Below are 15,584 nucleotides of genomic sequence, written 5' to 3'. Positions count from 1 at the left end.
AGATAACAGAAATCCTTCACGGCATCACGGATAAAAGGCTGCCGGTGTTCAGCCGCATTAACAGCCGAAGCTTTGGCCTCTCTGCCGTCGCAAATCAGACGTCTGGTGAACAGGAAGTCGCTTAACAGCGGCGTGAGAAGGCGAAACCTTAATGCTGCCGGCGTGACAGTGATGGTCAGGTGGTCTGTTCCTCTTTCCTGTCAGGTTTGTAGTTGTTGCTGCGACAACGACCCCCCCAGAACCGAGCCGGTCTAATGTGAAATTCCTGGAATTCCCTGAATAACCTGGAATTCTCAGCCTCTGGAGTACAATGATACATAAATGAAGATCAAATCCTTAGAAGCAGGATCCGAATGCGGGCCTATTTTTTTGGACAGAAAACCCGAGTCATGGTTTATTGATGATGCTTATTTTGCATTTTCACTGTCTTGCACGATCAGAGAGACATAGATTATTAAACGGACACGCCGCTCGAGCCTTTTCTCACCCCCGATTAATAATGTAGCTCGCCGAGGTGCTGACTTTTCCGGATTTCCATCTTTCATGTCCGTAAAACGGTTTGTTTCTTAGCATCTGGGAGTGCTGGGAAAACTAGCTAGCTAGTTTTGATGCAGCGTCCTGCCCTTTGAGATATAATATTCAGGCTGGTTTGTTCATAAATTTGCCCTTTAAGGATTTTATTGCATATCGGAAGAGTGAAATCCCCCCACGTCAGGATGTGTAGGCCGTGAGGTTAGCGAACGTGCGCTGCAGCTTCGGCGATGCCGCCGCCATCATTTCCCTCTTAAGGGCCGCAGAAGCGGGTAAATGAACGCTCGTCCCCGCCTTCGCCGACAGCGAGAGCTTCCGGCGGCGATGGGGATTATAGTCATTTTCCTCTGGACAAGGACGAGTGTTGGAAGTCAGCGGTAATGAATGCGCGGGAGGGGCGGCGATGAGGAGGGAGACGGGCAGAGGGAGGAAGTCTGCGCTGAACGTTTGTCCGAGAAAACTGCTTTTTTCCTTCCCAGCTGACGCGTTTTTGCAAGCGAAAGGCAGCCGAGTGGAAATCTGCCTCCACGCTGACGCCTCATTATTTAATTCCTTTTGGAGCGTGCAACATATTTAATAAACTCCTGAGTGCTGGGGGATTATAGATGACATTTACAATGGAATTGGAGCCCGAGGTCTGTTTCCTTAAAGCAGTCTCCTGAACTCCAGAAGGTCTGACAAGTTAAGCTCTTATATAAAATACAAGTTTTGGAGTTTCTGCCAGAGCTGCATCCCAACTGCTTCACCAGATACACATCCCAAAAGGGGCATCAACGGATGAAGGATACGCCATTAATATCCTCCCATCTGCTTCTGAGGACCTCCATTATTGAGATGGATGCCCACTCTGGATACAGCCATACGCAAAAGAGCCGCAATTTCCTAAAAGCACGGCGACCTCAGCGGCGGCGATCAAAACCGAGAGTCAGAGAAACGGCAGACGATTCCTGTTTACAGACGTCTGGACTCACCCGAGCAGTCCCGCTGGGGGGGTGGGGGGGGGGTGGACAGAGCACATCAGTGACAGTGGAACATTGAAGACAGGTCCCACCGGAATGGGGTCGTTCCCTCCACCGCTGGATTGATGCTCCCATATCGCTGCTGTGTTTCCCCCCCAAAGAGCTGTCAAAGTTTGAATTTTCGGAGTTTCGGTGATAATCCAAACATCTCTGGCAGGTTCCCGTTTCTCCGTCTGGTGTCCACAGATGGAGCTAAAGCTACAGTCAACAATAATTAACTTAATTGTTAATTGTTTATATTTAGTTAAGCGTTGCTTTAGCTTCAGATGAAAGACGGCTGAAACTGCCAACTCCCCGAAAACTGGGAGTTTTCCTATTACCTTGATGAACCTGGATTCCAAAGACACACAAGCTAAGTTGACTCTTGGGACGGCCCTCGGGTGGGTTAACGTGTGAGTAAATGTGCACGTGAATATTAAGATGGACGGAGGACCATCAGCTGCCATCCTTTACCGATTCACGTGCTGTCGCTACGCTAACCGAACGAAAGGATGGATGATAAATAGCTCTCATTTGTGCGGATGTTTCAGGGGCAAGAGCTGCCTGGGTTAGCGAGATTTCACCCCTTATTAACACCCATCAACAATCTGTCGATGTGAAGTGAGCACAGAAGCGACGCGAGGCAGCGAAGATCATGTTGCTTCAGCCACAACAGCTGCAAGAGCTAACACTAGCAACCGGAAGAGCTCAGAAGTGCCAGAGACAGGACGAAAAAAAGAAATCAATACGACGAGGTTACCAAAAACCTAAATCTTCCCGGAATTTGCTTTTCAGAATGTCATTTTACCTGTCCCGAGAGTAGCAGGCGGCCTTGAGGGACGCGTCTGCTAATGGAGCGGCGACGCTCAGACGGCTGAAATAACAGCAGCCCGAAAAGACCAACTTTGAAGACGCGACGGCTTCAACGTTGTGTATAGTTGATGCTCCAGCTTTCAGGAATCTTCTCCTGAATTCCAGAGGGAGGTTGACAGCATATGGATTCAGCGGGAACATCAGCTAAATGTGCCACATGTCCAGGGACGCGCGTGGAGTTTGAAGTCTTATACCGAGGAATTCCCTCCGTTGCCGATTACCTTGCTGAGTTCAGCTAAAGTTCCTTGGTTCTGCACGATACAAACTGCGCTGTTATTTAACACACAAACAGGGTAACTCGTACTAGCCAAACATACCCGTCCAATAAGGAGACAAACAGGTTATTTAGCTTAGCAATGCTAAAACTGTATACAACAACACCGCAGCACTGATGGTCTCCAAAAGAAAACACTTACATCATGGAAGAAAAAGGTACCAAACCCAACAATCTGTCTTCATTCTGAATAAATGATTGGAAGATATGACAGAAATGTGTTAATGTGGCACAGTCGCCATGGCAACACAGACAGAAACTCAAAGAAAAAGTTGCAGATGGCTGGATTAATGCATCTATTTAAAAAGCTGTAGAAGCAGCACGTAGATCATTAGTACCAGAGGCCTGCGCGCACCGCTCCAGCCCCTGCAACAGGGGGGTGCACGGCATGATAACGATAGCACGTCCCATTTTAAGGCCACGAGGAGACGCAAACGCAGCCACGTCCTCGCAAAACCGTCGGAAAGCAGAGGTCGATTTACGTCTTCTCTCGGAACCGTTAATGACTCGCAGAGCTGCCCTACAGCCGCTGAGACGGCTCATCAATTTAATTACTTTACGGCCCGGCCCCGCCCACTTCTGTCAGGACCTCTGGCACAGGAAGCTGGGCCTGAATATATGCCAGGGAAAAACTTTTACAACGCTGTCTCATTTTAAAGTGGCAGCACCATTAAAAAAAACACACCTTTTAATAGGTCGTGTTGTTGATGCGTCTAAATGAGTGAGCAGTTTAGCACCGACTGGCTTTCCCAGTTAAATAATGCGGTATCGCAGCGTCGCTACGCTAATAGCGGAGGATACCGAGACAGACTCATTTGGTTATTAAGGACAGATTTCAATGGTCCTGCGAGTGTACAGTACAGTTGTGCAGAGCAGGACATTAGCAGGTGCTTGGCGACGATGAAAAGTGCATCAAATGGTGCCAAAGTTCATGAGTGCACCATCGATCTGCTGCTTCCTGCTGTCGCTAAAAGAAACACTTCACCCTGAACCTCACACAGCTCACTTAATGAGACGCTGTTGAACAGTCAAAGGTAACCGGGGGCAAAAGCCCATCACCGGTGGCTATAAAATGTGACTTATTAGAGGCTTCAAACTGCACGTGTGTCTTTAAACAAGCAATATCAGATTGTTCGGAAACCTTGGGAAAGTGCCGCTAAACAACAGATGGCGTGTGGTTTTAATGAGTGGCATCATCTTGGGAAGGAGCCATTAAAAAGCATGCGCAATTATGTAAATAGGGGGGGTTTATGCCATTTATCACACGATACCCTTTCAGTTGTGAAAGTTCTCCAACTGTCACTTCAAGAGTTGCTCCCCGTCTGCCCCGCAGGGCTCACCTCTCAGCCCCAGCCTCTCAGCGCAATCGCTAGTTAGCTGTGTCTCAACCTCGGTGCAGCTTGACAACCCAGCTCCTAAGTTCAGATACCCGGCATCCTATCAGAGAGGGTGTTATTGGCACACACACATCTGCGGCGCAGAGGTGCAACACGAACTCTCCAACCCCTAATAATTACGCAGACTGAATTTAAGGAATTAGCGCCTCTGCGCCGGGCGCTTCTGGGTAACTTTACCCACCAGGCAGCCAGAGGACTCCAGCTGTCGGTCAGAAACACACTTGAAGTTCTTCTTGCAGCCGCCGTTGTCTTTGGAGCAGTCGCGCACGGGTCCGAAGGACGCCAGGAGGTCCTCCACCGTTTCAAAGTAAGTGGACATCATGGCTTCTTCTCTAGTGGAGACAAAGATAAAAACACACACAGTTAGGACATCATCATCATCTTCTTGGTTTGAGCTTTATTCATGGAATGATTTGGCGCCCCCTGGAGGCCACTGGATGGAAACCTCCCTTTATTTGCGCCGGTATAGCCTACTCTACTATTTCTGTGCTTGTTTTCCTGTCACGTCAGGTTCTTTACATGGTTTCTCCACAGCGCCGACTGCTACGTCTGCACGCTAACACGCGAGCAGCTATCTCTCGTGCCAAACTGGAGAGCAGGCAATGTTCCCTTTTTAAAAGACAGACAGGGGAAGAGGAAATAAAAGGGGAGTTTTCTGTGCGCCGTCTCGAGAAATGACAGCTCCATCAACTCCTGCGGCCCAAACAGGCAGCGCAGAACGCCGCGGCGCCACAGTGAAGGATGGGCTTTTTCTTTGCAGACTCACAAAACTGCAGCCTCTCACCATAAAACGCCAGTGCTGAAAGGGATTTTACCCTCCGCAAGACTGGAAAAGACCATATTAGATGATGGATGAGCTGGTTAGCATTGTGGCCGGTCAGTGTCTCTTTGCGGACCACCAACTTTAAATCATCGTAATGTGATTACAAGTCTCCGCCCGACCGCTCCAACGGGCAACTGCGACCAAAAAGTAAACGTGCTGTTCATGGAGAAGGTGGTGAAGTCAACTTGCTCTCGGTTCGAGCTGCTGGATGAAAATGTGAAAAAAATTAAACGCATTTCGAGCTGGCCGTTTGCGTCAGAAAAAGACGGAGAGCACCGCGGTCACTTTATATTTTAAAATCCAGGCGTTATCAAAGTACGCCTTTTATTCCTCAACAAGGTCTGACCCATTGCTGCCCTACTGGGCCTGTTGTCCTTTGTGCTATTTCAAGTGCTAAAATTGCTCAGTTAGCTTTGTGGGCCAAAGGCAAAGGCATCGCCATGGCAACTGTTTTAAGTTGGAAAAGCTCCATTGTTTGGTAATTCGGAGCTGAACAAAGCACTAGCCTAGCTGCTATAGTCAGACGAAGGACAGTTCAAACGTGTTTCAGCACATTATCAGGAGAGGAACCTTTGGACATAAAGGGTTTGAGGACAGTTCATTTGGACACTCCGATGTTGTTATTCTCCACAGCCGCCGTCGGCTGATGGATGAAAACGGGGACAGATTAGCTGAGATTATGCTGCAGCTACGGCTCCATCAACACCCCTCAGCGGCGCCTCCGAGACGCTTTGTGCACCTCTTTTATTTCACCGGAAAGCAACAGCTTGCTCGGCGTCTGTCGCCTGGCTTCCTGTTTTTTGCTGTTTTTAGGAGGGGGGGGGGGTTCTTTATTTGGTAACTCCATTTTTTTCTGAATTAGACAGACAACAAATGGCATTCTGTGCATCAGTTCCTTTTGGCAGCCACTCAAAACATTGACAAATGACTCCTTAATTCAGAGGAAAACACAGGGTGGGGAAGGTGAGACAGACAAAAATAATGGGTTGCCTGAGCCGCGAGGCGCATACTAACCAGCTGAGCTCCTGGACGTGGGGAAGAGTGACTCAAAGATGGAGGGAAACAATCAATTCAGAAATGCAGCGCAAGACAGTCCAAAAAGAGGAAAAATGGGGACACGGAGGCTGGAGGAAATGCAGAGAGACCTTTGGAATGCCTCTTAAATTGGTGTGCAACACATGGAATCAGGGCAGAGTCAGCCTCCCGGTTTAATTAATCCAGCTGGTCCGAACAGGGCAGAGGAGTAAAAAGGTGCTGTGTTACAAACCGACTCCTCCAGCTTTCATTCAGCTCCAATAAATGAGACAAAGCTAATCAGGATCATCTCCTCTAGCTCTCTTATTCGGTTGCCTGACCCAGAAGCTCACTGGCTGCATCTAAACGCCAGCTAATGCAGTTGTTATTAATCTCCTTTCTTGCCTTTTGCTTTTCTACATGATGAATGACCAGCCTGGCCGGGCCTAGAGTCAGACTTCTGCTCCAGCGTGATTACCCGGCCCCTTCTCCAGCCCCCGATCCTGCCCTTGATTAATGCTCTTGTTCCAGCTCCTACAAATATGCTGACTTTCATCAAGCAATTTGGTCATTAAACAGAGTGCATGTGCTGCGAACAGGCCGTAATCAGAGAGGAAAATCTGCCCGCTGCAGGAGGAAAGTGGCGCCGATGCTAGCAGGATTGTTCGGACTATGCCGATGTTGTAAATAAAAGATATTTAGCGCCAGCTAGCATAGCGAAATGGATCCAGGCGCAGATTAAATATCAAAAAAAGGTGGCAGATGACGAGCGTTGGTGCAGTTCTCTGTTCTGCTGCAGAACTTTGCCACATTTACCACCCACCTACATGTCGTTGAAACCGACTACATCCCCTGAAGGCAACACCGCTAAAGCCGGGACCACCCTGCGACACGTAATATTCCCCGCCAGGCTGTGACTACCTGTCAGCGACACCCAAGTAACATGACAAAGAGGCCGAGCTTTCTTAGATTACCAACCACAGAGGACCGTATAACACAGGGTGCCGGTCTGGGTCGAGCCGGAAAAAAATAAAGTAGCATAGCTGATCAACTAGCCTCTCAAGGGAGAGCTATCGCTCCCTGGACCGACTTGTTGGTCTATTTTTAGGGAAAGAGAGACACTTGTCCATCACGGGGTGCGCAGACGTTAGAAACGGGCGCTTAAATAGCAGCGCCACAACGCCTCAACGTGTCTAGAATCAGCATCTGCTTCAAGGCTGTGGGAAAGTGCATCAGCCAGAAGCTCCGTCAGGTCCCGGAGGGCTTTGTTCCACAAAAATGCTTCAGATAATGAGCTGTTTGCATTATTTATGACAATCTGACAGATTGCAGAACTAATCATTAACCAAATACAGAACATTACGTTACAATTTCAGCAAAAGTGGGCTTTTGATTAGCCATACAATGGGCTCCCGCGCATATCAAAGGTCTTGTTTACTTGGTGCGTTGTCAACGGTGACTAGTGTTCCAGCTGCTGAAGGGATGGAAATAAAGCAGGAGAAAAGGGAAAGTCTATCCCAGGCGGTGTGTGATATCTCACTTGCTGTTATTAACAATAGCAAATTAAATATTCTAATATGAGGCTCACACACTGAGGATGAAAACCTGCTTTTAATTGGGCCGTGGAAGGTCTGCTCATGTGCTGATTAGCAGCTAAACCCGGCTGAATCCTCCAGCCGCTGCCTGGCTGCAGACGTGGTGCATTCGCGGCGCGTTTTGGACGATTTATCCCGGCAGAAGTAACCCGGCGAGCTCCATTAGTCACACGGGGAGCGCAGGGCGAGGGGAGAATAAGAATGACTCCGGCTGTGAAGACGCAGCTCAGTTGCTGTAAGTTTTCCTAAATTGGACACATTGATTAACGCAATTGTGACACAAACCCGTCGTTCCCTATAAAAGACGCACAACTCCTTCCACCTTTTAAGGCTTCGTTAGCGCAGCTGAGGGAAAACTTGCCAAAATGGCGCTCCAGAATAAGAATCGTGGGAAAAAAAGGCTTTACTCTCATTCATTTTGCCACTGATGTACATCCACCTCCATCACGACCTTCACGGAGCCTTTAAACAGGTGCAGGGATCCGAGTTTCCAGCTACGGTTCTGATCTGGAAATGTGATTTTATGTCGATTTGACAACAGTCGGCGCCTCGCGGCTCTAATCTCATGTGGTTCTGTTCTGGTTCTTTGACCCGTCACACCGGGCGGAGGGGGACCCGGCCGCCGACGGGGCACGCCGCTCCCTTTGCCGATGCGTTCTGCTGCGGAAGCGTCGGGCGGAGGATGAGAGGACACCCTGCGGGGGGTCTGACTGACCTGACCTCCCCTGGATCTTCGGTAACCAGCACGTCCGTCTTGCAGCTGGCGATGGGGTTGATGGACAGCTCCACCGGCGGCACCACGAAGCTCTTGCTGACGGGCAGCCACAACCCCTGGCCCAGAGTGTAGAAGGACCTGTGTTGGCGCCACCACAAGGAGAAGAATGTCAATGAAAGTGTGTGTGTGTGTGTGGTGGGGGGGGGGGGGGTCAGCTGTTGGTGGATGGAGGAAGATTCAAACTGTGAAATAAATGACCTGTTTTCAGTTGTGTTTATCAACCTGTGGCTCCGCCCCTCCTGGAAACTCTTTTAATTGCTATTCACAGGTGGCGCATCTCTTGCACGGCGTGAGAGGGAATGAGGACGCCGGTCCCGCCTGCTCTTTGCGTTGCGGGTTTCTCGGGTTTGTCTGTGAGGCGTGACGCCGGTTAATATCGTCGCGAGCACAAACGGAACCTCCTGCAACAGCGGCGTCGCTCCGACAACAACAAGGCGGCCGCTCCTCTGATCGAAGATCCGGATCGCCGGCGCTCCTCCCTCCGACACGCTAAAGGAACCGGCTTTTCCATCCGGCTGCTGCGGCTTCACTCAATTTGGCTGCTGTCTCCCGGAGTGTGCGCGTGACAGAGAGGACACGCCGACGTGTCCGCGTGCATGTGGTCGACAGCTGAAAGATGACACATGAGCACGGCCGGAGCTGAAAGGATTCGGGAACAGTCGGCATCAGCCTGCCGTGACAACGTCGGTCTGGTTGTCGCCAAAGCTCGATATTAAACTGCAATTTTGTCCACCGTCAGCGACTTGAATGAACCGGATCGACACGTCGCGTCTGCTGGCGCCATCGGAAGCAGACGGCGCGGAATGTGGAGGGCTGCGTCCAGCGCCCACAGGAGAAACAAACTCCAACTACGGGATATGGCGTTCGTCGGTGGTCCCGGGGACTTGGCACAGTGTCCCGGCCGTTTATGGGAACACGCCTTTTCCAATGATTCTGCCAAACCATTGGAAAAGGACAGCGAAGCGATACTTGAGGGGCCGTCGGAACGTCGTGGACTCCACAAAAAAAAGGTCAGGTCCATTGACCTCGTCTCAAAGGAGAGGCGGAACCACGCGCCAGTAAAGGCCTGACCACCGGGGGTCAATGAGGTCGGTCTTGCCTGTCCTAGCGGACCTGTGGGTGTGTTCTGTCACACACACACGCACCACAAAACAACCGATAGCCTCCAACTGGGCGCCGACTGAATCCACATACTTTGGAGGAAGAGCAGAAACGTGAGGCTCACCTGAAGATCCTCTCTGGGGCCTGCTCCCCTGTGACCAGGTCGTAGCCCTTCTCCAGGTTGGTGTATGGCCAGGGGCTACAGGACGAAGAAGCAGGACACATCTCAAACCAGTAAGCAAGTTTGCCAAAAATGCTAATTGACCGCGAACGTCGAACATTGGATAAATGAGAAAATGCGGGGGTCAGAGGTCAGGGGAGCCAGTTCTGGGTGGCTCTCATAACCATTTGCTGCAGGAGAGGAGGAACATGTGAAGGCATCTGCAGCAGAGGCCGCCGCAGCAGCGCAGTGAGGAGCAATTTCTGTTAGCTAAGAGCAGGAAAGTCAGGCCGCGGCTAATTCCTGCGGGAAGGAGTGGGGGGGGGGGGCAATATGAAAGAATGGCTCCAGCATGGTTGCAACAGTTTGACGTCTCCCTGAGTTATCGGTGGTCATAAAAGGACCAATGCGGTGGCTGTCAGGCGGTTACGCTAGCTGCGAGGTCCGGTAGACGCCACGGACGGGACTCACCCTTCGTTCCGACCCCAGTCGCTGCGGACACAGAGGTGTTTGTGGACCGGATCCGGGGAATAGCCCTCGTGACAGCTGCATTGTCCTGCGGCAGAGGGGACAAGGAAAAGCACGTTTATTCACCCGCAGAAGCAAGGAGGTGACCGCCCCCCCCCCCACACCCCCCTCCCCCGGCCTGCTCGTGCCACAATCATCCCAATGTGCATCTGTGACGAAAGCCTCGCGACGAGCTAAAGCAGAGGCCTCAACGACGCTTCAAAGACAGCGCACGTCCTCTCCTTGGCAAGGGAGATGTGACTTCACCGTCTGACGGTAATAACAACAGAAACAAGGCTGTAATAGCTGTTTATTTGCTGTCAGGCGGAGGGTGAGAGCAGAAAGCAGGTCCGATTCAGCCATTTTATAGAGACACAATAGCTCGATGGCGCCATTATTAGCTCAATAAACTCCCCGTCCTGTGAAACCTGATATCACTGAGCTCAACAGCGTCCCTAAAATAAAGATTCCCGACCTCTGACCGGCTGATACCGGCTTCTGAATCGAGCCGCGAGGAGGCACAACCCCGCAAAACACGAACACAGGCAACATCATTCACATTTTATCAGCGCGGTTAATAATGCAGCACCTGGAAACGGGGCGCCGCCTGTAGTCGAGTCCCCAGGTGAAGGATTCAAAAACGTACAAATAAAGAATGAAGGAAAGATGTTTATGCAGTGGGGGAGGGGCAGTCAGGTGTAAGATCATTAAAGAGGTTTCGCGGGACCCACCTCCTCAGAGCCCACCCAGTACCCATAATTCCAACCGCTGCTGCGGGGCTTTGTGACTTGAAAACACATGAACCTCCATTTTGGAGGAAACACCAGATGCTGTCATTTTTCTTTCATTACTTTCCACCCGGGAACATCCAGACTCTGGCGTCTCTGTCTTTGGCCCCGGCCGCTCCCAAGATATTGTGTTTAATTCACACAAATCTGTCATGCTCATGAACAGTCGGGTCACATGTTCCAGGCGGAGAGGAAATTACAATAACCTATCTCGTCTCCCGCACTCCTCCACCCGCGCGGCGGAATTACCATTTTCATTAGCGGCCTGCCGGCTGAGCCGCCCGGGCTGACAAAAGTGCCGTCGCTGTACATTTATTCTCCTTAAACGTCCAAAGCAGAAGGATTTCCACAGCAAACTGTGATTTGCAAGCAGCCCTGGCTGGCTGCACCTGTGAGTGACAGACGGGGGGAGACGAGAGGAGGCTGCACACAGGAGCCGCTCTGACAGCTACATTTCTGCCATGTTCAGACAGAAACAACCAACACAACACAGACAGTAGTTCCAGGAATCCTGTCTGTACGGGAGGATTCTCCTCAAATTACCAACAAACGCTAAATGTGCTGCTAGCGCTGAGGCTTTGCTAGCAGCTGGTACGGTGTTTTTCTTCATTTCTTTCTTACGTTTGTCTGACATTCTCCTGATTGAAGAAGTTTTGCATGAAAGGAAAGGGGGGGGGGGGGTAAAGGTGGAGATTGGAAGCTCAGTCACCTGGAAGCTTTAATCCCAGTGTCTGCTTTGATCTCATCTTCGCTTTGACCTCTAGTGGCTCTGTTGTTCTCATTTCTGCCCCCCAGGTGAAATTCCGTCTCACCTGATTTTCAATTCCTGATTTTCAACCTGAAATCTGGTTCATGTGGATCATGGAGACGGTTTGCAAATGTATTCAGATGTAAACATAAAAGTAAACAGTCCACAGCAGTCACGGATAACCGATTCCAGCACATGCTAACATGCAGTACACATACAAAACAGCCTGAGGAAGGTTGTGCTGTGTTTAGATGCACCTTCACCAGAACGATCACACGTAGCTCTATGCAAAGTCCTTTAAGGTAGATTCAAGCAATTAACTGGGAGCTATACGGCCGGTTGATTAGCGATTTGGCCAGATTAGCTAACAGTTACACAGCTTGACAGACTCAGCTTTCCCTTCCGCCTACAAAGAGTCGGTTCAGACGCAGCCCAGGCAGCCGCGCTGGGTTCGGAGAGGAAACTTGAAACTTGCTTAAAGATCAATGGCGGGGGAGGGGGAGACGGCCCGCGGTGGGAAAATCAAAGCAAAATCGCAATGGCGTCGATGGCAGCGCGCGGGAGGGGATGTTTTTGACTTTCTGGTCATTAAACTTCAGCCTGGATCATTCCCCATGTGTGGAAGCCGTATGGCATCGATCTGAAATGGCTGCACTTCTGATGCATCCATTTACGACCTCAACGATCCATGTTTGGTTTTGAAGGAAACGTTTTGTTTTGGTTCTGGAAACCATTTCTCACAGTCTTTGATTTAAAACCTCATGACTGGATGCCAGCGGGTTCGTCTAGGGTGGAGGGTTCAGCCAGGATGTCGCAAATCAAAAGAGATGCGCCGAACAGAAGGTGCTCTCATGTCTAGCTGCTTGCTAACACAAGACCTTCTGACAGAAAGAGCCAACTCAGCAGCTTTTGAGGGACGTTTAGCCTAACCGTGCAGGACTGGGGAAGGTTTCCAGCAAGGACTCGCTCAGCATCAGTGTTGAATGTCTGACTGGATGCATTCAAACAGAGCAGAGGCCAGACTGCCAGACAGGACAAACTCTCATCTCATACACTCATCATTTAGCTTGTGGCTCAGCGTAAGAAGACTGGTAGCACAGTTAGCACAGTTAGCATAACTGAGAGCTCATCTAAAAGGACAGCTGGAGACTCATAATGGCTATTATTGAGGTTATGGCCAACTGAGCAGTGCCTGTTGGCTTAATTATGAACTAATCACTTGTGATTAGAATTAGCCGTTTGCTAACAATTATCCCACTGTGCAAATGTTTCTTTTGCCAAAGACTTCCTTTTTTTAAAATCATAGATTAACTTCCTGTTTATACACCTTTGCAGATATATTAAGCTTCAATATCAATATCACAGCAACATGATAATTGGCTAGCATTAGGATGACATGGACATGTAGCATGAGGGCCCATTCCGTGAGCCCCAGCACCTGAATTTAAAATTTCCCACCTTTTTTTTTGTCGTTAAACATAACAGTCCAAAGATTCACCAGGAAGCTGCTGCTGATGTTTTCTGGATGTTTTGACGAACCGTTCAGTCTCAATCGTATGCAGGGTCAAAACGGCGTTCCCTGATGCTGCCAAATCCTTCCTCTGCTATCCCAACCCTAAGTTAGAATCAACCTCTCTCATTTGAGCTTTAGCAAGCTGGAGCAATTTAGCATTCATGTCACGACCGCTATAACTGTTCTCGGTGCAGAATAACGCAAGGCCGTTTGCTAACGTTTGAATAATTCCGTCTCACAGAGGTCAAGACGGAGGGATCGTCCCTCTAAATTGGGTGAGCAAAAGCGGGCGATGGGGTTCAGAGATCTTTGGGGGTTACCATGACAACACGTATGGATAAATTCTGGATGTAATGTGCTGTGAAACCGCTCCTGGCAACAACCACCGTTGCAACCTTCATGTGAGCAGCAGCTGCAGGGAGTGAAGGTGAAGAGGGATTATAATCCAGGCACAATAAGCAGCGTGGCAGCCGACCAATGATGATTAGCCGTGTCGCCGCGTCCTGAGCCTCCTTTTATCTGAATGGAGGACCCCCCCGAGGGCAGATGTTCAGAGTCTGAAGATCCTTATCTCTGTCTTCCGATCACGCAACCTTTTTTCTGCAGCTTTACTGCCATTTTCACGTCCAATTCTAAAGGAGCCGACCCTGAAGTTGACTCACGTTAGCAAAAGTTAGCGTTGAGCGCAACTGTGACGGAAATGAAAAGAAAGAAAACACCTTTAATTTGACTTCTGGATCGATGTGACTTCCTCCAGAAGACAGAACGCTCTTCAGGGTTTGAGTAATCTCGTGGCTGGAGGATGGATGAACGAGCTGGGGGGTGGAAGTAGGAGAGGATGAAAGGCCTGAAGTGGGAGTGCAGGATGAACCGGAGACTGGGTGAAGACAACAACTCGCTTTGAATTGCAGCTAGTACTAATTTTGCATGCGTGGTGACTGATGTGAACAAATGTAATCGGCCCCAGCGCGAGAATCCACAAACAAAAAGGTGTCTCCGCCACCTAAGTGTCCAGGCTCCTGATACATTATGCATCAGCCCTTAACGTGCCCTTGACCTCGGGTGACATAAAGCTCACATACATTACAGATGTAATCCAGGATAATGAGCTTAGACTTCATCATGCTGGCAGGAAACACACGGAGGAGTGGCAGCACTCGCGGGGAAGATAAACATCACCTTCCCTCGTGCTTTGGCACCTTTAGCGTCAGCGCTAACGAGCAGAAATGCATCCTAAAGAGCCGAATCCTGCCACAGCGGCAGAAACGTCATCTGTGCACACAGTAGTGTTGTTGACAACCTTGCTGGGATTCAAGTCTGATGTTTGTATGTTTACACATACGGATTTCAGAGGCGACAGCCATCATTCTGTTTTTGTCTCCTCTCTTCTCTTTCTGCCCCCCCTCTTCTGCCCCTCTAGACCAACAGTGTGCAAACTTCTTGACTCTCCTGCCACGCTAAATTCTAAGATTTTATTTTATTTTTTGGGTGGGGGGTGAGGAACAGATGGACAATCAATTTTTGTACAAATTATTCAACAAATGCATTTATTTCATCACAGGAGAGAAACATTTAATTGCTTGCCTGCTAGCATAATTAGCATCCTTTGTTACAACGTGGCAGCTGATGCTCTAAAAAAAGCTGATGCTTTTGTGGTCCGCTCCTTGTGAGACACTCAGTCGCTGTCTAGCTTTTCTTTTCATTTCTTTTCATTTCCTTCATCTACTCATCTACTTTTTTACAGATGGGAAGAACTACTCAGTGTGCAACGATAGCAATGCTGCATTCGTCTACATTTGGAAAACTTGGAGAGGTTTGGAGATGACCCAAGCTGGATCAATATCCAAATGAATGCCATTTAGGAGGAATTAAATAGTTTGGACTAGCTAGGCCGGCCGGATTAAAAATCCCGGTGGGCTGCAAATGGCCCCCGTGCCGTAGATTGCTCATCTACATGGTTCTACGAGGTTTTTCCTTGCCTTGGTTGCTGGGGGGATCTAGCTTCTGGGATCTATATTGCACTTAAGCTCCATGGTTCCACCCTCAAAAGTGATGTGATCTTTATTATTAGCATTAACAATGTATCCCATGATGCTCAATTCCACAACTACACGCAGACATTGACACACAATTGTGCCAATAAAACACGTTACCCGGCTAATCTGCTTTAGCACTCAGTCTAAAATTTAAAAGAAGACTGAGCAACATGAGTGCTCTGAACCGTCGACATCGTGTTTCATCCCACATGAAACAGAGCAGCTGGTGCACAGACATGACGGTGAACTCACCTGTGTCCTGCTCACAGATCTGCTCGCAAGGTTCCGTCGTCCTCTGGCCGCAGAAGTCCTGGATCCACTGCGTGGAGGAGTTGGTCTGGTAGTAGAGGGTGAGCTTGGCCGGATTCAGCCAGTTGGAGACGTCCAGGAAGCTGCCCATGCTCACCACAAAACTGCTTCCTGAAAAATCAAGACCAATTAGCATTGCAAG

At 49.6% G+C, this 15,584-nt stretch overlaps 1 protein-coding gene across 2 annotated transcripts in view; it reads right to left on the bottom strand.

Moving 5' to 3' along the window:
• Nucleotides 1–15,584, bottom strand: part of LOC130517755 (astrotactin-2-like) — a 145,873-nt gene that overhangs the window by 61,344 nt on the left and 68,945 nt on the right. For both annotated transcript variants that reach the window (XM_057019845.1, XM_057019844.1), the window contains exons 7-11: nt 15,386–15,553; nt 10,013–10,097; nt 9,506–9,580; nt 8,221–8,358; nt 4,255–4,405 (exon numbers count right to left, since the gene is read on the bottom strand). In XM_057019845.1, the coding sequence (XP_056875825.1) occupies nt 4,255–4,405; nt 8,221–8,358; nt 9,506–9,580; nt 10,013–10,097; nt 15,386–15,553 (617 nt within the window). The remainder of the gene's footprint in view (nt 1–4,254; nt 4,406–8,220; nt 8,359–9,505; nt 9,581–10,012; nt 10,098–15,385; nt 15,554–15,584) is intronic.

This window comes from Takifugu flavidus, chromosome 20 (genome assembly GCF_003711565.1).
Source record: "Takifugu flavidus isolate HTHZ2018 chromosome 20, ASM371156v2, whole genome shotgun sequence".
NCBI classification, from domain to species: Eukaryota; Metazoa; Chordata; class Actinopteri; order Tetraodontiformes; family Tetraodontidae; genus Takifugu; species Takifugu flavidus.
The sequence above is the reverse complement of the archived record's forward strand: the minus strand, read 5'-3'. Positions and strand labels throughout refer to the sequence as shown.